This window comes from Amblyraja radiata, chromosome 27 (assembly GCF_010909765.2).
Source record: "Amblyraja radiata isolate CabotCenter1 chromosome 27, sAmbRad1.1.pri, whole genome shotgun sequence".
NCBI classification, from domain to species: domain Eukaryota; kingdom Metazoa; phylum Chordata; class Chondrichthyes; order Rajiformes; family Rajidae; genus Amblyraja; species Amblyraja radiata.
Genome location: NC_045982.1, coordinates 10923373 through 10944216, shown reverse-complemented (window position 1 = coordinate 10944216; position 20844 = coordinate 10923373). Strand labels below are relative to the sequence as shown.

At 43.1% G+C, this 20844-nt stretch overlaps 1 protein-coding gene across 1 annotated transcript in view; it reads left to right on the top strand.

Annotated features, from left to right (window-relative positions):
- Window positions 1-19349, top strand: part of slc9a1 (solute carrier family 9 member A1) — a 48496-nt gene extending 29147 nt beyond the window's left edge. The window contains exons 9-12 of the mRNA XM_033045107.1: window positions 2946-3060; window positions 7469-7570; window positions 10311-10395; window positions 16354-19349. Of these exons, the coding sequence (XP_032900998.1) occupies window positions 2946-3060; window positions 7469-7570; window positions 10311-10395; window positions 16354-16619 (568 nt within the window). The 3' untranslated portion in view covers window positions 16620-19349. The remainder of the gene's footprint in view (window positions 1-2945; window positions 3061-7468; window positions 7571-10310; window positions 10396-16353) is intronic.
- The last annotated feature ends 1495 nt before the right edge of the window (window positions 19350-20844 follow it).

The following is a 20844-nucleotide window of genomic DNA, read 5'->3' as shown; positions in this document are numbered from 1 at the left end:
ACAGGTATGAGCTAAATGGCTAAATTATGACCAAATAAAGTGTGCGGTATGTTTATAAAGTGGGATTTTTTCCGATTTACTTAGTCTCTGAAATTTATGTTGAAGTCGGAGTCGGGACTTTTTTACCAACTCTGACTCCGACTCCAGCAGCACCAAAATTACTCAGACTCCAACTCGACGACTCTGTCCCCGACTCCACAGCCCTGCACAATACTCCAGGTGCAGTCTGACCAGGGCCATAGGACTGTAGGATGTAATGAATCCCACGACAGAAAGCAAAGAATAAACTACACTTAGCTGAGCCAGACACCTTGTGTCACGTTTATTCCAGAAGCCCCTACATGCTCACCAATCATAACCAGTGTGTAGATAAGGCCAATTAATGCGTCTGACCTTGGAGTTGTTAGTGAGCTCTTGTGGCTGCACCGTCTCGTGTGACTGCTGGCAAGTTGCCAGCGGTGACAGGTTGTATGCAAAACCAACGTGGGCCTGAAGGCGCCACAGGATTTCCTTGTTACTAAACTCAAATCCTCTCACAATGAAAGTCAACATGCCATTAGTTTTCTTCACTGCCTGCTGTACCTGCATGCTTACTTTCAGTGACTGATGTACAAGCACACCCATGTCTCGGGGAACTTCCCTTTCTCCTAATCTGACACCATTCAGATAATAAACTGCCTTCCTGTTCCTGCCACCAAAGTGGATAACTTCACATTTATCCACATTATACGGCATCTGCCCACTCACACAACCTATCCAAGTCACCCTGCAGCCTCATAGCATCCTCTTCGCAGCTCGTACTGCCACCCAGCTTTGTGTCATCCACAAACTTAAGAGATGTTACATTTAATTCCCTCGCCTAAATCGTTAATATATATGGTAAAAAACTGGGGTCCCAGCACCGAGCCTTGTGGCACCCCACTAGTCACTGCCTGCCATTCTGAAAAGGACCAGTTAATTCTTACTCTTTGCTTCCTGTCTGCCAACCAGTTCTCTATCCATGTTAATACCCTACCCCCAATATCATGTGCTCTAATTTTGCACACTAATCTCTTGTCAGTGGCTTTTTGAAAGTCCAGATACACCATATCCACTGGCTCTCCGTAATCCATTCTGCTTGTTACATCCTCAAAAATTCCAAAAGATTAGTCAAGCAGGAATCCACGCTGAATTTGACCGATCCCGTCTGCTTTCCAAATGCGCTGCTATAACATCTTTAAAATCGACTGCAGCATCTTCCCCACAACCGATCTAAGGCTAACTGGTCTATAATTCCCTGTTTTCTCTCTCCCTCATTTCCTAAAAAGTGGGGTTACATTGGCTACCCTCCATTCCACAGGAACTGATCAAGAGTCGAGAGAACATTGGAAATTGATCACCAATGCTTCCATGATTTCTAGGGCCACCTCCTTGAGTACTCTGGGATGCAGACCATCAGGCCCTGGGGATATATTTGCCTTCAGACCCAACAGTTTATCAAAAGGGCCTGTCCCACTTGGCGATTTTTTTCGGCGACAGTCGGCGTCATTGACTGACGTATCAGGGTTGCCGAAAGATTTTGAACATTTCAAAATCCAGCAGCGACAAAAAAAAATAGTTGCGACACATGAGGAGACACCGTGTGTCAATACGTCATCACGCCGCGACTTTTTCGGTGACCTGATACGGCAGTCAATTATGCCGTCGGTCGCCGAAAAAATCGCTAAATGGGACAGGCCTTTAACACCATTTTCTAATGTGGATTCCCTTCAGTTCCTCCCTCCCACTAGATCCTCGGTCCCCTAGTATTTCAGGGAGATTGTTTGTGTCTTCCTTAGTGAAGACAGAACCAAGGTACTTGTTTAACTGTTCTGCCATTTCCTTGTTTCCTTGGTTCCTCTACATATTGGTATAAATCCACCTGTGTCTGACTGTAAGGGACCTACATTCGTCTTCACTAATCTTTTCCTTTTTACATACCTAAAGAAACTTTTACAGTCAGTTTTTATATCCCCCGCAAGCTTTATTTCATGCTCTTTTTCCCCTTTTAATTAACCCCTTTGTCCTCCTCTGGGAGCTCTATATGTCTCCCAGTCCTCTGGTTTGCCGCTTCTTCTGGCCAATTTATATGCCTCTTCCTTGGCTTTAACACTATCCTAAACTTCCCTCTCAGCCACGGTTGAGATGCATTCACAGTTTTATTTTTTTGCCAGACAGGGATGAACAATTTCTCGAGTTCATCCATGCGATCTTTAAATCTTTGCCATTGCACCTCCACTGTCAACACTTTAAGTATAATTGGCCAGTCTTTCCGAGCCATCTCATACCTTTAAATTATCCTTTATTCAAGTTCAGGACCCTAGTCTCTGAATTAACCATGGCACTCTCCATCCTAATGCAGAATTCCACCATGTTATGGTCACTGTTGCCCAAGGGGCCTTGCATTACAAGATCGCGAACTAATCCTTCCTCGGTACACAGTCTAGGATGACCTGGCCTTTAGACGGTTCCTCTACATATTGGTTTAAAAACCCAACCGTATACATTCCAGGAAATCCTCCTCCTCAGCACTCTTCCCAATTTGGTTGGCCCAATGTATCTTTAGATTAAAGTCACCCCTCCGTGTTGCATGAGCAAACCTGCCTGCCAGAATGTAGGTCCCCTTCCAATTAAGGTGCAACTGAGGTGATAGAAGGGCTAGATACATGTTAGAAGGGATAGGGGAAATGGCAAAAGGCATAAACAAATTGTGGTGGGTTCGGGATCCAGTGGAGCTGGTGGAAAGGGAAGAAAATGTACTAATACATTTTTATGAGATTAAAAATTATAGATATAGATCTCAAAGAACTAAAAAAAAATTTAAACATTCAAACTCTATTAAAGTAATGGGATGATTTTTGCCACTTTTCTTTCACCTCCATCCTGCAGTTTGATGGTTAATTCTGTTTCAAACACTTTTTCAACAGGGATTTGACAAGGTCAAGTACAATGACTGAACGACTACTGCCCACACTTTCAAGAGAAAAAGAGCAGGAAGTCCGGAAAATACTTCGAGAGAATCTCCAAAAATCAAGAATGCGGGTATGGACATTTTCAGTGTCAGGTGCTCAACAACTGTACAGTTAATATGCAGGGTAACTGTTGATAGATGAGAAATAGATGACAGGCAATTGCACAGATGGAAAATGAAGCAGGAGCAAGAACATAAGATCATGAGATTTTGGGTTAAGTTCTGAGGCAAGAGGGTCAACTTCAGAATGTACAGGTTGAAGCTAAACTAAGCTGGGACCAAATGTCCCAAAGAGGGATAAAGCAGAATGGTTGAGGGGAAGTTTAAATCAACTTTTACAGGTGAGCACCAGTATGTTACATTAGAAAGGGTCCTGAAGGCTGTGTTGCCTGCCTGGTGTCTGGGTTCAGGACATCTCATCTGAGTCATTTCGAGTGGTAGAGCAAATATCCAGTTGTTGTGGTCCATATAGGTTCCAAAAACATAGACTGTACAAGGAAAGAGGTTTTTGCTGAGGGAATTTGTGTTGCCAAGGACTAAATAAAAAATGCAGAACCAAAAAAAGTAATAATCACTGGACTGCTACCTGAGCCACGAGCAAAATGGCAAAGGGTCGATAAGATTAGAGAGTTAAACGCATGGCTCAAAGATTGGTTTGGGAGAAGTGGGTTTGAATTAGTGGGACATTGGGCATCAATGTTGGGGAAGGAGAGAGAGCTGTTCCTATGGGACGGACTCCTCCTGTACTCTGCCGAGACCAGGGTCCTGGAGAATCGCATAACTAGTACTGAAGATAGGATTTTAAACTAAATAGGCAGGGGATAGGTTCAACAGATTGGGAAAGTGCGTATAAGGTTAAAGAGAAGTAAAATGCATGAGAGGTTATCGAAGTCGCCAGAATAAGAAACAGGACAGAAAGTTTAGAAAAGGATCATTGTATTAAAAGTTGTGGCTGAAAGAGGATCAGAGCTAGGAGCTGAACATCCAAGGATACAACTCCTATTTGAAAAGACAGGCAAGGTGGGTAGAGGGGGTGGAGCGGCTCTGTTGGTAAGGAGTTAAATCCAGTCCTTAGCAAGAATGTCATAGGATCAGGAGATGCAGAATCCTTGTGGGTAAAGTTAAGAAGCTGCAAGAGTAAAAAGACCCTGAGAGTTGAAACAGGCCTCTGAATAGTAGGCAGGATGTAGGGTACAAATTACATCAGGAGATAGAAAATGCATGTAAGAAAGGCAAAGATACAGTAATCATGGGGGATTTCAATCTGCAGTAAACTCTGAGAATAAGGTTGCTACTGGATCCCACGAGAAGAAATTTGTAGAGTGCCTACAAGGTGGCTTTATAGAGCAGACCATGGTCGAGCCCACCAGGGAAAAGGCAATTCTGGATTTGGTGTGGTGTAATGAACTAGATTTGATTAGGGAGCTTAAGGTGAAGGAACCCCATGGAGGTTGTGATCATAATATAATAAAATTCAATGCAGTTTGAGAGTCGGGGCAGAAGTGAGTGCAGTCGCTATTGATAAGGAGATGGTGCTTGGATAGCCGAAGGGACTGAAGGTGGATAAGCATGGAAATTACAAGCCGTTACTCTGACTTTGTGTTTGGTAAGATTTTAGAGTCCATTAATAAGGAAATGGTTTCCGGGTCCTTGGAAGCATGTGATAAAATAGGCTGAAGTCAGCATGGTTTTATTAAGGGGAGATCTTACTTGACAAATATGTTGGAATTCTTTGAGCGAGTAACATGTAGGATCGACAAAGCAGAATGGGTGGATGTTGTTTATTTGAATTTTCTAAAGGCCTTTGACAAGATGCCGCATGTGAGGCTGCTAAACAAGATAAAAGCCCATGGTATTAGAGGCAAGGTACTAGTTAGGATAGAAGATTGGCTGATTGGCAGGAGGCAAAGATTGGAAATAAAGGAGGCCTTATGAGGTTTGCTGCCGGTGACTAGTGGTGTTCCACAGGGGCAGTGTTGGGTCCATCACTTTTTACGTTAGATGTTAATGATCGGGATGATTGGACAGGAATTGGTCAGTTGGGAGGGTTAAGAGCCTGTCCCACTGTACGAGGTAAGTCAAGAGCTCTCCCGAGTTTAAAAAAACATCAAACTCGTAGTAAACACGTAGAATGTACATAGCGGGTACGTCGGAGCTCGGGACGTCTCTTAGTAGCTCGTAACGCTAACGGCAGGTACTCGGGAACGCGGTAAGCTCGTAAAGACTCGTGAAGATTTTTCAACATGTTGAAAAATGCCCACGAGAGCCCCGAGTACCTACGAACGACTATTACCATAATTCTCCAAGTTCGAATCGGGGGAAGTTCGGGAGAACTCTTGAATTAGCTCGTACAGCGGGACAGCCCCATTAGCAAAAGAAGTGGCAAATGGAATACAGTGTAGCAAAGTGTACGATCATGCACTTTGGTCGTAGGAATAAAAGCGGAGAGTTGGGAAGAGGGGAATAAAAGGGGAAAGGATTCAGAAATCGGAGTTGGATTTGGGACTGCTGGTACAGGATTTCCAAAAAGTTAAATTGCAGTTTGAGTTGGTAGTAAGGAAAGCAAATGCAATGTTAGTGTTCATTATGGTAAGCAGTTTTAGGCTCCATATCTGAAAATGGATGTGCTGACGTTGGAGAGAGTTCTGAGCGGGTTTATGATAATAATCCCAAGGATATTTTGGTTAAGGTATGAGGAGTATTTGGCTCTGTGCCTGTACTCACTGGATAGAAGGATGAGGAGGGGATCTCATGTAAACTTACTAAATAATTAAAGGACTACATACAGTGGATGTGGAGAGGACGCTTCCAGTAGTGGGAGTGTCTAGGACTAGACAGCGCAGCCTCAGAATAAAAGGACGTTCCTTTTGAATGGAGATGAGGAAGAATTTCTTTAGCCAGAAGGTGGTGAACCTGTGGAATTCATTGCCGCAGGAATTCATTGGCTGGGAGGCCAAGTCATTGGGTATTTTTAAAGCAAAGATTGATTAGTAAAGGTGTCAAGTTACGGGGAGAAGGCAGGAGAATAGGGTTGAGAGGGAAAAATAAATCTGACATTTTGGTTTGAAAGCAGATTCACCAGCCAAGTACACAAGTAGATAAATACTCCCAAAAAAAATCAGGGTTATTTGGAAACTATAGGATATTGAGTAATTGTGTAGATCTACCAAATAATCTACACACATTGGAAAGAACAACTCGGTTCCTCCTAGCATTCTATGATTCATTTGTGCTGTCATGCTAAGCATCCTCTATATGAGGAGTTCCTCTGTAATGCTCCCAACACCCACCCCTATTTGATTGAAGAATCCCATCATTGAATTACCTGATTGTCATTCAGACCTTTCAGTCTGAACGAAATTTACCGTCATCCCTTTAAGAGATAAATTCATAGGTTCTGGGAGCAAAATAAGGCCATTTGGTCCATCAAGTCTACTCCGCCATTCCATCATGACAGATCTCTCTTTCCCACTCAATCCCATTCTCCTGCCTTCGTCCCATAACCCCTGACACTTTTACTAATCAAAAATCTGTTAATCTCCACCTTAAAAATATCCATTGATGGCCTCCACAGCTGTCTGTGGCAATGAGTCTCACAGACTACCACCCTCTGACTAAAGAAATTCCTTCTCATCTCCTTTCTGAAGGCACGTCCTTTTATTCTGAGGCTATGGCCTCTGATCCTAGACTCTCCCACTAGTGGAAACATCCTCTTCACATTCACTCTAACCAGGCCTTTCACTTTTCGGTAAGTCTCATTGAGGTAAGCCTCATCCTTCTAAACTCCAGCGAGTACTGGCCCAGTGCCTTCAAACGCTCATCATATGTTAACCCACTCATTCCTGGTATCATTCTCGTAAACCTCCTCTGGACACTCTCCAATGCCAACACATCGTCCCTCAGATATGGGGACCATAACTACTGACAACATTCTCAAGTGCGATCAGGCCAGTGCCTTATAGAGCCTCTGCATTACATCCCTGAATTTGTATTGTAGCCCTCTTGAAATAAATGCTAGCATTGCATTTGCCTTCCTTACTACTGATTCAACTTGCAAATTAACTGTTTGGGAATCCTGCACCAGCACTCCCAGGATCCTTTGCACCTCTAATTTCTGAATTATCTCCCCATTTAGAAAATAGTCTACTCCTTTATTCCTGCTACCAAAATGCATCTCCACACTTTAATATGCTTCCATCTGCCACTTCTCAGCCCACTCTCCCAACCTATCCAAGTTCTTCTGCAGAATCACTGCTTTCTCAACACTACCTATCTTCGTAACATCTACAAACTTGGCTACAAAGCCTTCAATTCCCTCATCCAAATCATTGATATACATCTGAATAACACCTCCCAATTGTTACCAGAGTATTTGTTCTTCATCGAGTAATGTGTTTTCCTGCAGTTCATCGGGCAGTAGCAAAGGTGACTTTGAGGGACTGTATGTTTGAGTTTGTAATCTCCAGTCTTACTTTTCAGCTTCGATCCTACAGTAGGCACACTCTGGTTGTTGACTCATATGAGGACCAATGGAGTCAAATGTTAATTAAACGTCAAAGATTGCAAAGTTTGGATGCACGGGTAAGTGACTGATTTAAATTCACTGTTGAGATGAAATTTGCTTTGGTTCCTGAGAGATATAAAATATCTGCAGTATTCAGTATCGTTTTCCACTGCTGCTGTCGAACAAGTCTTGTAACAATATTGCTGCAAACAAGTTTCAGTACAGGTGCACAACCTTTTATCCGAAGATCCAAATAACGAAAACCTCCGAATAGCGGCCATTTTTTCGGTCCTTGAAGAAAGGTCCTTGAAAACGTTCACCGAGGGCGGCCCGCAGAGGTGACAGCGGAACCTCCGGTCGGTCCTCGAAGAAAGGGGAACTAAATCCCCATTCATAAAAGAGAAGATGAGGGTATATTGCGCGGGAGGGTTAATAATTGACAATATGCTGCTGCCTGCCCGCTGAATTAAAAAGTTCCCACGGTAGACTCACGATATACAGTGTTTCGTGAGTCTTGCGTGGGAACTTTTTAACTCAGCGGGGCAGGCAGCAGCAGATTGTCGCTCGCTTCAGTATCACCCCACCTACACCCCTCTGCTTCCCGGCCATGTGTGTGACCCCTTCCCTCCCCTCTCCAGCTCCCCGCCCACTGCACCGGCGCGGGGGCTTTGCACTGTCTTCACGTCGGCGATTGCAGCAGGACCGTGTCAGGACCAATTGGACACCGACCACCAGGCCCACCGCAAGCACGGAGATCCCAGAGACCCACAGCCAACAGCAGCCCAGCCCAGCCCCACTCCAACTACAGAGGAACCTGGGTTGCGGATGACGGGGCGCAGCTCGGGGCGTCGTAGGGGCCCATCGGGGGGCGTCGTAGGGGCCCATCGGGGAGCGGCCACTCAAAGCCACGCCGGGAGATGTAGGGCCCTGCCCCGGTCTTGATGTTGGAGCCCCCGGCGGGCGCTAGCAAGTCCGCGGCAATTTACAGCCGCGCCGGGCGTTGTAAGGCCCCCCTCCAGGTCACTCTCAACCTCTATGATGTTTGCTCTCAACCCCGTAATCCGGGCGGGAGAAGTCGCCGCTGCCGGTGCCCCGCAAAGCAGTCTCCCACCGGAGACCCGCGAGCTCCCGGTGTCACCATCCACCGGAGTCGGGTCGCAGCAGCTCGCCCCCGCAACTCTCCACGCTCCGAAGCTGGCTAGCTCCACGGAGGTAGGTCCGTAGGTCCACAGCTCCCACCGCCGCCCACCGACCCCCAGGCCCACTGCAAGCACGGAGATCCAAGAGACCCACAGCCAGCAGCAACTCCAGCCCAGCCCCGCTCCAACTCCAGAGGAACACGCTCCCCGTAGGGGCAGAAGCTGATGGTGTGCAAGGTACGTCTTGTTCTTGGGGTGGCGGATGAGGGGGCGCAGCTCGGGCTGTGGGCGAACTGCCACTTGTCGCTGTGGCGGCCAAAGATCATAGAGGAGCTCCTCTATGATCTTTGGTAGCGGCCCATCGGGGAGCGGATTCCTCTGGAGTTGGAGGGGGAGGGGGGTATTGTGCTGTTTGATCGCCACCTGCTATCCCAGGGACAGGGAGACACAGCGGCTTTTTAGACTGGTGGGCAATCACTTCCAAAGTTCTGCCCACATAGTCAGCACACTTCTCCTACACTGTATTTCATACAAACATTTATTCTGCAAGAAAAAACGACATTGAAGACTCAAACTCGCGATCGAGTAACTGCCAGGATCAAGGCGCAAACTCGCGACCTTGCGGATATGAGCCGAGCACTCTACCACTGAGCCAGCCATTAAAATCTACGCTAAAAAATTTCCATTCCGAAGACCGACAAATTCTGAATTACGAAAAGTGTCTGGTCCCAAGGCTTTCGGATAAAAGGTTGTGCACCTGTATATCTGAAAAGAAACTGAAATGCTGTGTTTCTCTTTTTGGGTAAAGTTGAGTGAAACTGCCTGTATGCTTCAGAAATGTCTGGAAAATACTACTGACCCATTTAAGAAGAGAGGATTAATCCAGTGTGGCAACAATTCCACAACAAATAAATGGGTTTTGATAAGGATCACTGTCACAGGATGAAAATCCTCTTGGTATTGAGAAAGTATATTTAGTACAAAGATTACAGTTCAAGATGATGACCTTTCCCAGGGTAACCTGATGACAATATGTGGTGCCTGTGCAGCACTTTAATTTGCAGCATATGTTCAAAACTCAGCTGGCCTGGACCTGGTTAGTTTTATAGAGATCTCAGCACAGGTTTCAATGCCACAGTACTAAAGAAAATAAATCAGAGTCCCTGTCTTTTAAAATGTATTCAGTTGTTTATCTACAATTGCCAGCTTGTGGCTGGTAGGTTGTATCCAACTATGAAATGTTTGCTGGACACTGAAACATATACCGACATTGAGTTAGATCTGTATTCTACCCACCACAGATCCACTGGAAATTATTACCCTTTAAGCAGCTCAGTAAATGCATTATTTTTGAATTTAGAAAGCATAGGGGACGTGGAAGTCAGAAATAAAAACATGGATGCCAGGCTATGCATTCCAAATCTGTCGTATTTTGCATTCCTACTGGCCAACCATGACCTTGTTTAGATAACACAAATGAAAACAATGTGTAGACCAAAGGAGCCAATGTCAGACAGGATAAGGCATTGGGGCATCATGGTCGGACAAGCTGTCAACTGAGAAGCATTGTGATACGGTTTGAATAATGTGTGTCCCACAGTTGGGTTATTAGGTTTTTGACCTCTTGGACCAGAATCCTTAGACTTGTACTTGAATCCTGTGGATGATCTTTTTACAGGCGACTTCCCAGATGTTAGCTCCGCCTAATGAATGGGATAGCACAAAGGCTTCCAATGTCAAAGTTACAACCGGAAACACGCCAGGTACGATCAGGACCATTATTTTACTTTTCCGAACAGTTTGAATGTGAAAATAAGGTTGTTGACTCCCGACCAGGTTACTGGAATTACCAAAGCAAAAAATGTACATGTAAAAGCATAACGAGTACATTTTCATCTTCTGTGTCCCCTTGCCCCTCTATTTCAAATTATCTCCAACGTAAAGTTTCCTTTTCAGACCTCTGGTGACTGCAATTTTCTTCAGAACGAAAGACCTTCAGAAAGCGAATAGAAATACAGAAAAGCACAGGAGAAGGCCATTTGACCCTTCGGTCTTTCACCACTATTCAGTGTGATTATGCCCGATCATTCACTTCAGTAACCTGTTTCTGCACGATCCCCCCATATCCTTTGATCTATTCGCATTTTCAGATTTTAATAAAGGCCATTTTTATACATTTTGGTTTCACCATGAAGAAATTACAGCTGTGTTTATACATAGTCCCCCCCATTAATGTTTGGGACACATGGCTTCACAGGTGTCTATAATTGCTCAGGTGCGTAATAATTGCCTCCTTAGTGCAGGTACAAGGGAGCTCTCAGCACCTAGTCTTTCCTCCAGTCTTTCCATCACCTTTGGAAACTTATATTGCTGTTTATCAACATGAGGATCAAAGTTGTGCCAATGAAAGTCAAAGAAGCCATTATGAGACTGAGAAACAAGAATAAAACTGTTAAAGACATCAGCCAAACCTTAGGCTTACCAAAATCAATTGTTTGGAACATCATTAAGAAGAAAGAGAGCATCGATCGCAAAGGGACTGGCAGGCCAAGGAAGACCTCCACAGCAGATGACAGAAGAATTCTCTCTATCATAATGTAAAATCCCCAAACACCCGTCCGACAGATCAGAAACACTCTTCAGGAGTCAGGTGTGGATTTGTCAATGACCACTGTCCGCAGAAGACTTCACGAACAGAAATACAGAGGCTACACTGCAAGATGCAAACCACTGGTTAGCCGCAAAAATAGGATAGCCAGGTTACAGCTTGCCAAGAAGTACTTAAAAGACCAATCACAGTTCTGGGAAAAGGTCTTGTGGAGAGATGAGATGAAGATTAACTTATATCAGAGTGATGGCAAGAGTAAAGTATGGAGGAGAGAAGGAACTACCCAAGATCTAAAGCGTATACTGATCCCAAACATAGAAACATAGAAAATAGGTGCAGGAGTAGGCCATTCGGCCCTTCGAGCCTGCACCGCCATTCAATATGATCATGGCTGATCATCCAACTCAGTATCCTGTACCTGCCTTCTCTCCATACCCCCTGATCCCCCTAGCCACAAGGGCCACATCTAACTCCCTCTTAAATACAGCCAATGAACTGGCCTCAACTACCTTCTGCGGCAGAGAATTCCAGAGATTCACCACTCTCTGTGTGAAAAAAGTTTTCCTCATCTCAGTCCTAAAAGATTTCCCCCTTATCCTTAAACTGTGACCCCGTGACAAACATGTGAAAAATGTGACAAACATACTACTAAAGCAACAAAGGAATTTTTCGAAGCTAAAAAATGGTCAATTCTTCAGTGGCCAAGTCAGTCACCCGATCTGAACCCAATTGAGCATGCCTTTTATATGCTGACGAGAAAACTGAAGGGGCTAGCCCTCAAAACAAGCATAAGCTAAAGATGGCTGCAATACAGGCCTGGCAAAGCATCACCAGAGAGGACACCCAGCAGTGATGTCCATGAATCACAGACTTCAAGCAGTCATTGCATGCAAAGGATATGCAACAAAATATTAAACATGACTACTTTAATTTACATGACATTGCTGTGTCCCAAACATTATGGTGTCCTGAAATGGGGGGACTATGTATAAACACTCCTGGAATTTCTACATGGTGAAACCAAAATGTATAAAAATGGCTTTTATTAAAATCTGACAATGTGCACTTTAACCACATGTGATTTTTCTTTCTATTACAAATCTCAAATTGTGGAGTACAGAGGCAAATAATTAAATAAAAGGTATTTTTCCCCAAACATTATGGAGGGCACTGTAGGTTTCTATGAGATCCACCCTCATTATTTTCAGTTAGTGTAGGTCCAATCTCTCCTGATTAATTATCCCAGCCAATCCAAAACTATTCAAGTTGTTGCTCTTTCTCTCGTGTTAAGCAGATCTTTCCTCAGATAAGAAAACCAAAATTGCAAATGTTTCAAAACCAAAACTCTAGTTAGTGTCTCACCTAGACCCTATTCAGTTGCAGCAAGATTCTTGCTTCTGTACTCAAATCTTGTTCCAATGGAAGCCTCAGTACCAGTTACCTTACTAACTGCTAGCTCCATCTGAATGCTTCCTTTCAGTAACTGATGTTCGAGGACACCCAGGTCTTTTTTGCATCTCCCCCTTACCCAATCTCATCATTCAGAAAATAATATATTTCTGTTCCAGAACCAAAGTATACACTCATATTTATCTATCTTATATTCAATTTGCTTACTCGCCCATCTTGTCCAACACGTTTGTATTCTCCTATGTTTCCCCTCAATTTTCACCTGCACTTTTGGAAATATTACATTTACTGCCCTCATCCAAATCATTGATATATTTTGTAATGGATTTTATGGCATTCATCCCAATCAGAAATAAGACATTCTTACTTTGTTTTGTGTCTGTAAAGCAATTCTCAGTTCATGCCCATGCCCCAGCAATTTAGGCAGTTCCTCAATAAACAAATGATTTGTGAGTATTTTGTTTAAACTGCCTCCGATGGAGACCTCATTACTATTTAAATTGCCTGGTTTAGCATTGGTTCAGTAAATTCTGCATATACCAGACTTCTTCAAACTATTTCCCCTTGTGTGCTATGTGATTCTTTGCTTGTCACTTCATAAGAGAGAAAGACCTTTGACACTTGAGTTTATGCAGGAAATGTCAGTATTCTGGATACCACAAAACACTTTAAGGCCAATAAAACTGCTTTTGAAATGTAGTCACTGTTGCAAGCAAACAAGACAACCAGTTTGCCCATAATGTTCTCTCATAAAATAGTGAATTTACAAAGGGGAAATCATGCTTGACTAATCTCCTGGAATTGTTTGAGGATGTAACTAGGAAATAGGACAAGGGAGAGCCAGTGGATGTAGTGTACCTGGACTTTCAGAAAGCATTTGATAAGGTCCCACATAGGAGATTAGTGGACAAAATTAGGGCACATGGTATTGGGGGTAGAGTGCTGACATGGATAGAAAATTGGTTGGCAGACGGGAAACAAAGAGTAGGGAGTAATGGGTCCCTTTCCGAATGGCAGGCAGTGACTAGTGGGGTACCGCAAGGCTCGGTGCTGGGACCGCAGCTATTTACAATATATATTAATGATTTAGATGAAGGGATTACAAGTAACATTAGCAAATTTGCAGATGACACAAAGTTGGATGGCAGTGGCCAGCAAGATCATGAAGGCCCCCTACCACCCAGGCAACGGACTTTTTCAGCTGCTACGGTCAGGCAAGCGCCTCCGCTGTCACGCTGCGAAAATAGAGAGGATGAGACGGAGTTTCTTCCCACAGGCCATCAGGACTGTAAACTCTGATCTCACCAGGGTGTAATTACTGTTGTCTTTTTTAAATGTAAATACTGATTCTGTTCTGTTGTTTTGCATAATCCCGCGGGCATTGCTACTTTCATTTCACTGTACGTCTATGTGACAAATAAAGTTGACTTGACGACCTGTGAGGGGGATGTTATGAGAATGCCGGGTGACTTAGACAGGTTGAGTGAGTGGGCAGATGCATGGCAGATGCAGTTTAATGTGGATAAATGTGAGGTTATGGTAGCAAAAACAGGAAGGTAGATTATTATCTAAATGGTGTCAAGTTGGGAAAAGGGGAAGTACAACGAGTTGTGGGGGTCCTTGTTCATCAGTCAATGAAAGTAAGCATGCAGGTACATCAGGCAGTATGGCATGTTGGCCTTCATAATAAGAAGAGTTGAGTATAGGAGCAAAGAGGTCCTTCTGCAGTTGTTCAGGGCCCTAGTGAGACCACACCTGGAGTATTGTGTGCAGTTTTGGTCTCCAAATTTGAAGAAGGACATACTTGCTATTGAGGGAGTGCAGCGTAGGTTCACAAGGTTAATTCCCGAAATGGCGGGACTGTCATATGCTAGGAGAATGGAGCGGCTGAGCTTGTATACTCTGGAATTTAGAAGGATGAGAGGGGATCTTATTGAAACATATAAAATTATTAAGAGTTTGGACACGCTAGAGGCAGGAAACATGTTCCCAATGTTGGGGGAGTCCAGAACCAAGGGCCACAGTTTAAGAATAAGGGGTAAGCCATTTAGAATGGGGATGAGGAAACACTTTTTTCACACAGAGAGTTGTGAGTCTGTGGAATTCTCTGCCTCAGAGGACGGTGGAGGCCGGTTCTGGATACTTTCAAGAGTGCCAGGATAGGGCTCTTAAAGATAGCGGAGTCAGGGGATATGGGGAGAAGGCAGGAACGGGGTACTGATTGTGATGATCACATTGAGTGGCGGTGCTGGCTCGAAGGGCCGAATGGCCTACTCCTGCACCTATTGTCTAGTGAGAAATAAACGCAAACATTTTAGATATGGTTGTGAAATATGTATCAACCAGGACAGCAGTGAAGCATACCCTGCTTTTATTTCACAAGTTCCAGGGGATCTTGTATACTTGCGAAAGGGCAATCCAGGTATAGCAATATGATCTTAACTAAAAGATGGAAGGTTTAGATTATTGTTGTCATGTGTACCAAAGTACAATGAAAAGCTTTGTTTTGCATGCTATCCCATCAGATCAGATATACTATACATAAATGTAACCCAGTAAAAGTCAAGCACGATAGAGCAGAGAAGATAAAGTGGAGAATATAGTTCTCAACATCGTACATAGAGCATCAGTTCCATAGACAAAGTCCAATGCAGTAGACGTGAATCGGACAGTACCCTAGCTTATGGAAGGACCTTCACAAGGCTGATAACAGAGAGGAAAGATGCACAGTGCTGCTGGAGTAACTCAGCAGGTCAGGCAGCATCTCTGACCAGACACGAAACGTCACCTATCCTTTTTCGCCAGAGATACTGCCTGACCAGATGAGTTACTTCAGCACTTTGTGCCTGTGTTTGGTATGGACCAGTACTTGCAGTTCTTTGTTTCTATAAGAAGAAGTAGTTACTGAGTCTGGTAGTGCATGCTTTCAAGCTTCTGTACCTTCTGACAGTCGGGGCAAGGAGAAGAAGGAATGTCCAGGGTGGCACAAGCCTTTGATTATGTTGGCTGCTTTCAATGGATTCCATGGGAAGCCAGGTCTGGGTGATGGATTGGGCTACATTTGCAACACTGCAATTTCTTGTGGCTTTAGGCAGAGCTGACCCCAAACCAAGCTGTGATTAAACCCAATAGTGTGCTCTCTATGGTGCATCTACAGAAGTTCGTAAGAATCATTGCAGATGTGCCAAATTTCTACAATCTCCTCAAAGTAAAGGCATTGGTGTACCTTCTTGGCTGTTGCATCGGTGTGGTTGGTCCATCATTGATCGGTGGTAATGTTAACACCAAAAAACTTGAACCTCTCAATCATTTCTACTTCGGCACCATTGATGCCAATTGCGGCATGTCCTCCACCATGCTTCCTGAAATCAATAACTAGCTCCTTCATCCTAAATCTGTACTGAAATGTCAGTCTGGGTTTTGTGTTAGCTTTTGGAGGGAAACTTGAAATCTGATTCAACTGGGTCAAGGTGGAACTTCAAAAATGCACATTATGCCCTCAATATGCCTGGATATCAACTACCTATTCTTTGAGTAAACTGGCTGTCTTTAAGCTACGTTACAGCCCAGACTAACATTTATAAACTTAAGAGTGATGTAATGTCAAACTTCACAATGTCAGAGTTTAAAATCGGATATGAATGAAAATAACCAAATGAAATTTGAGACCACAACACTAACCATCCTCCCTCTTTTTGTTCAGATTTTGTGGTCAAGGAAGATGCTGCCGCAGACCCCAAGGCAACTGGTGGGAGTCTGCCAATGATCACTGTTGAATTAGCCGAACCTCCCTCCAGGTCAACCGTTGATGTTTTAAGCAAATCTTCTACGATAGAGGAAGAGGAACCTTCCGATGATGTACTATCACGACCACCAATCTCACGAGCTACATCCAGTTACCGCATCCTGCGTTTTGTGAGTGACCCAGGACCAGATAGTAATCCTGAGGAGGAGACGGATCAGTCATAGAGCCAACCAAGATGTAGGAAGCTGCTAAATCTCTAGCCCCTACCAAAGTTATTCATCATCCCAAATTCTGTGTGAAGCCTGTTTCCCACAATGTATTTCCAGAGATAAAACTCCTCCTTGTTTGTTCCTATTATGTTCTGATACCTGGGCAGTGTAAACACCAATCTTACAATAGGAAGTAAGGCTCAAAGAAGAAAGCACTTAAATTCTGTTTATGGTAAAGATATTTTGGTTGATATTAGTGAGAACCACAATTGATTTAATTATTGTCTGGTCTCCAGGATAATTGCCATTTATTAATGCAGATGCTGTTCCCTGGTACATCAATATCCCCTCGCATACTCAGAGCTGGGCCCTATAATAGAGCCACAAACATTCTGGTGTTTGGCCCTAATCCAAACATAGCTTTACTCAAGCAAACAATATATGTCTTGCAACCAAAGATGAAATGTATTTTCTAGTTGTTATCAGGGACAACATTTCATTGTATTGTATTAAAGTACATTTTATGTTGTCTATTCCAGTTGTGATAAAGATAATCACTGCTAAATATACCAAAATTGTCTGACCAGTGACAGTAATTCAACTTGTGGAATGCACTCAAATTGTTTGCAGTCAGGGACCAAATGTACTGGTACATTAAACCGATTTTGGTCCAGTCAGTTATTCCAGCCAAGCCAACAATGCAGTCAACTCTGGAGTATGGAATGGGGTGCATTGTAGTGGAGAACAGGAAAGGGGGAGCGTTCAAGTGCAGTAGGAAGTAATTTAGCAATATGTATTTGGGAGGGTCTGAGTGAATGCAATGTGTAAGGTGGATTGGAGAAATAGTTTAGCCAAACACATTGAGGGGAGAAAACCAGGGAGGAGGCGTGTTTTGACTGATGCTAATCAGGGTCGGGTGGGGAATATATGGCCAAACGTAGTCAACGGTTAGTGTGGAAAGGGGTGGATTTGGTGTGACTGAATGCAATGTGTACAGTTCGGGGAGGGGCAAGAGCAGGGGTAATAGTTGAGGGAAAATGGATGGTTGGGCGGATTGGTTGGGTGGTGTGCTTAAATTGAGGGTGAGGCCATGGGCAGGATGGGTGATGGTTCAGGTGCAGTTCAGCACAATTTGTATTTAAGTTCGCTTGGGACTTTTTGTAGCTTCAAATCAGCAGCATCAACACTAATGCTTTTGTTTATACCCTGTGTTAAAGTGGAGCTGAAGCTTGAGGGTCAGATCGGGCATCAGCTCCTACTTTGCAGTGGGAATCCAGCCAAATCTTGGAGAAGTTGTGGCACTTAGTGAAACTTCTGAATTTTTGCTGGCTGTAATTCTGCTGCATTCCAGCAAGAGAAGGATGGTTGAGAAAGGAAATGTGTTGATGTTAAATGATTTGCTGCTCTTTATGATTTGCTTTCAAGAATATTAACTAAGTGATTAATTGATGCACTTTTTGAAAATTAACTTGTTTACATAAGTTTCAGCATAAAGAAGAAATATAATTTTATTTGTTGTGCTACAGGGTATTTGGAGGTTCTGGTGAATTGCTATAATGCTGGGATGTTGATTTTGTTTTTTTATGCTGGTTTATCAGATGCTTCTATATTTGTTGAAAGCCATATATTCAATTAATTCTAAATATTGCTGTGTCTGTTTCAGTGTCTCATTTCAATAGCTTGGAGCATTCTTCCCCTGCAACACCTGAGAATGCATTGTGAGGGCTTTAGCTGAGATCTGTATATCGTAGGTTTCCATATGTGGGTTTGGGCAGTTGGTCCCATGAGATCATGTCTCAATCAATGGTCTCATGTCCATCTCAGTTTTGACTAGAATTCAAGAAAGCAGAATAGGGTCACAGTCATTGGCTTGAATAAACAGTGGGTCCAATAACAGCAGATATCTGGAGCAGAGAAGGTCCATTCTATCAAATGTCTTCTCAAAAATGGATGAATAAACAGCATCCGGGTTATTAAATGGTAAATTTGAGTTGTGTTTGAGAAAGGTATGTAGAAACCTCTACATAACAGGAATCACTTCTCTGAGCAGATCCCCTGCAACGTGATTCACAGCTCCAGACTACCTAATAGTCAATATCTCTGCATGCTTCCTTGGTGACTAATCCTCACTTTGTAAACAAACACTGTGGAGATGCTGTGTGTACCTGAATATGACAGAGATTGCCTACAAGCACTGATGCAAGCCTGGAGACTCACAACTGACATGATTTGAGGGGGTGAATTCCTGATACGTGACAATGAGAGCTACCTACGCAAATTAAACAGCTGGAGTTGCACCACCTTCCATGCATATGGAGACGTATTTCATGACAAAGCCAAACTCCATGGTAAATAGCTGAGAGTGGGTTAAACATGGCACACAGCCCGATCCGCTGAGAATACCTCTGCACGTTTAGATGGTGGATGACCCATACCTTGTTGAATAAACAGCCAATGTCTCGATCAGCAGCAATATTGTCTGATGTTGTGAGTTTGAGGGCTTTAACTGCAATTATGTTAGTGCTATATATCTAATGAAGTTGCTGAAATCTAGTGGTTGGTAAACATTAGTTTTCAGGCGCTCCAGCTGCTTATGGCATTTCTGCACTGCTCTGATGTTAGTCCTTGGTGTCTCTGATTCCCAGCCCACAAGGTGGCAATGTTGTACCAGCCTAATGCAGGAAGCAATTTTGATATTGTGTATATAACAGAAACATTATTAATAAAATTATATACATTATGTTATATACTATGGTTTCATTTATAGATAATTTACATTTTGTAATATTTGGAGATTCTCCAGTATCATAACAATAAGTGCTTGAACATAAAAGAAGATTTGTACAGAGATGCTGTCTGACCTGCTGAGTTACTCAAGCTTTTTGTGCATCTGCAGTCCTTCCTACACAAAATATGTGTCATGCTTTAAAATCAGATGCAATGGTTGAAAGGAGTAATTAGTTAATTGCCTGATCTACTTGGAAGCACCTTCAAATCCAAGTAGCAGGCAAATTGGAATACCCAGCTTGCACAATATAAAGAGCTTTCTGTTTTTTTTTTTTCATATCCAAACATTTCTTTCCAAATATATGTTTTGGGGGTATTATTGGAAATATATGGCCATATCTACATCTCTGGGATTGGAACTCTCTCTTAAAGCTTTGTGGAAGTACTTTCACCAGAAAGAATGCAAAGGTTCATGAAGGTAGTTTATGCCTCAAGGGAAATTATGGAACAATAAATACTGGCCTTATCTGTAACAGATGTTAAAGATTTAGATGTGGATCCCAAAAAAAGTGTATATTTTAACATTTCTGATTAATATGTAATACCAATTTAGCAGGTCAAGCAGGATCTGTGGAGAGATAAACAATTAACATTATGCATCAATAACCTTTCATCAGAACTGGAAAACATTAAAGTTTGGGGGTAGATGCACAGCAGTAGATATGTTGACTTACAGAGCCAGAGACCTGGATTTGATCCTGAGTACAGGTGCTGTCTGTACGGATGTCTTGTACATTCTCCCTGTGACTGCATGGGTTTTCTCTGGGTGCTCTAATTTCCTCCCACACTCCAAAGACATATCGGTTTGTAGGTTAATTGGCTTCGGTAAGTTGTTAAATTGTACCGAGTGTATAGGATGGTGTTAGTGCACAGGGTGATTGCTGGTTGGTGTAGACTCGGTGGGCCAAAGGGCTCGTTTCCACACTGTATCTCTAAAATAAAGTCTAAATTATAAAATGGAGCAATTAAATGAAAAGTAGGAAATCAAAAGGTATTGTCAAGGAAATATAAATGAGAATAGTAGAATCATTAATTAAAACTGTTGAACTTTTGAGTTCAGTAGACTGTAAAGTGCCCAGTCCAAAAAAAAACTGTTGTCCAGCTTGCATTCAGCTTTGATGTTTACATTCATCGCAGCCTGAAGAAGGGTCCCAACCTGAAATGTCATCTATCCATTTTCTCCAGAGATGCTGCCTGACCGTTGAGTTACTCCAGCATTCTATGTCTATATTTGGTATAAACTAGCATTTTTAGTTCCTTTTTACTGCATTCAGCTTTGTCGGAGTAATAAGAGACTGAGATAGGGTGAGATGGAAAATTAAGATGATGGGCAACTGGAAGTATAGGGTCAGGTTACAGACATAATGTAGGTGTTTTGCAAAATTGCGCTTGATCTCCATTTGTACTTCCAATATAAAGGAAACTATATCGTGAACAATAAATACGGTACACT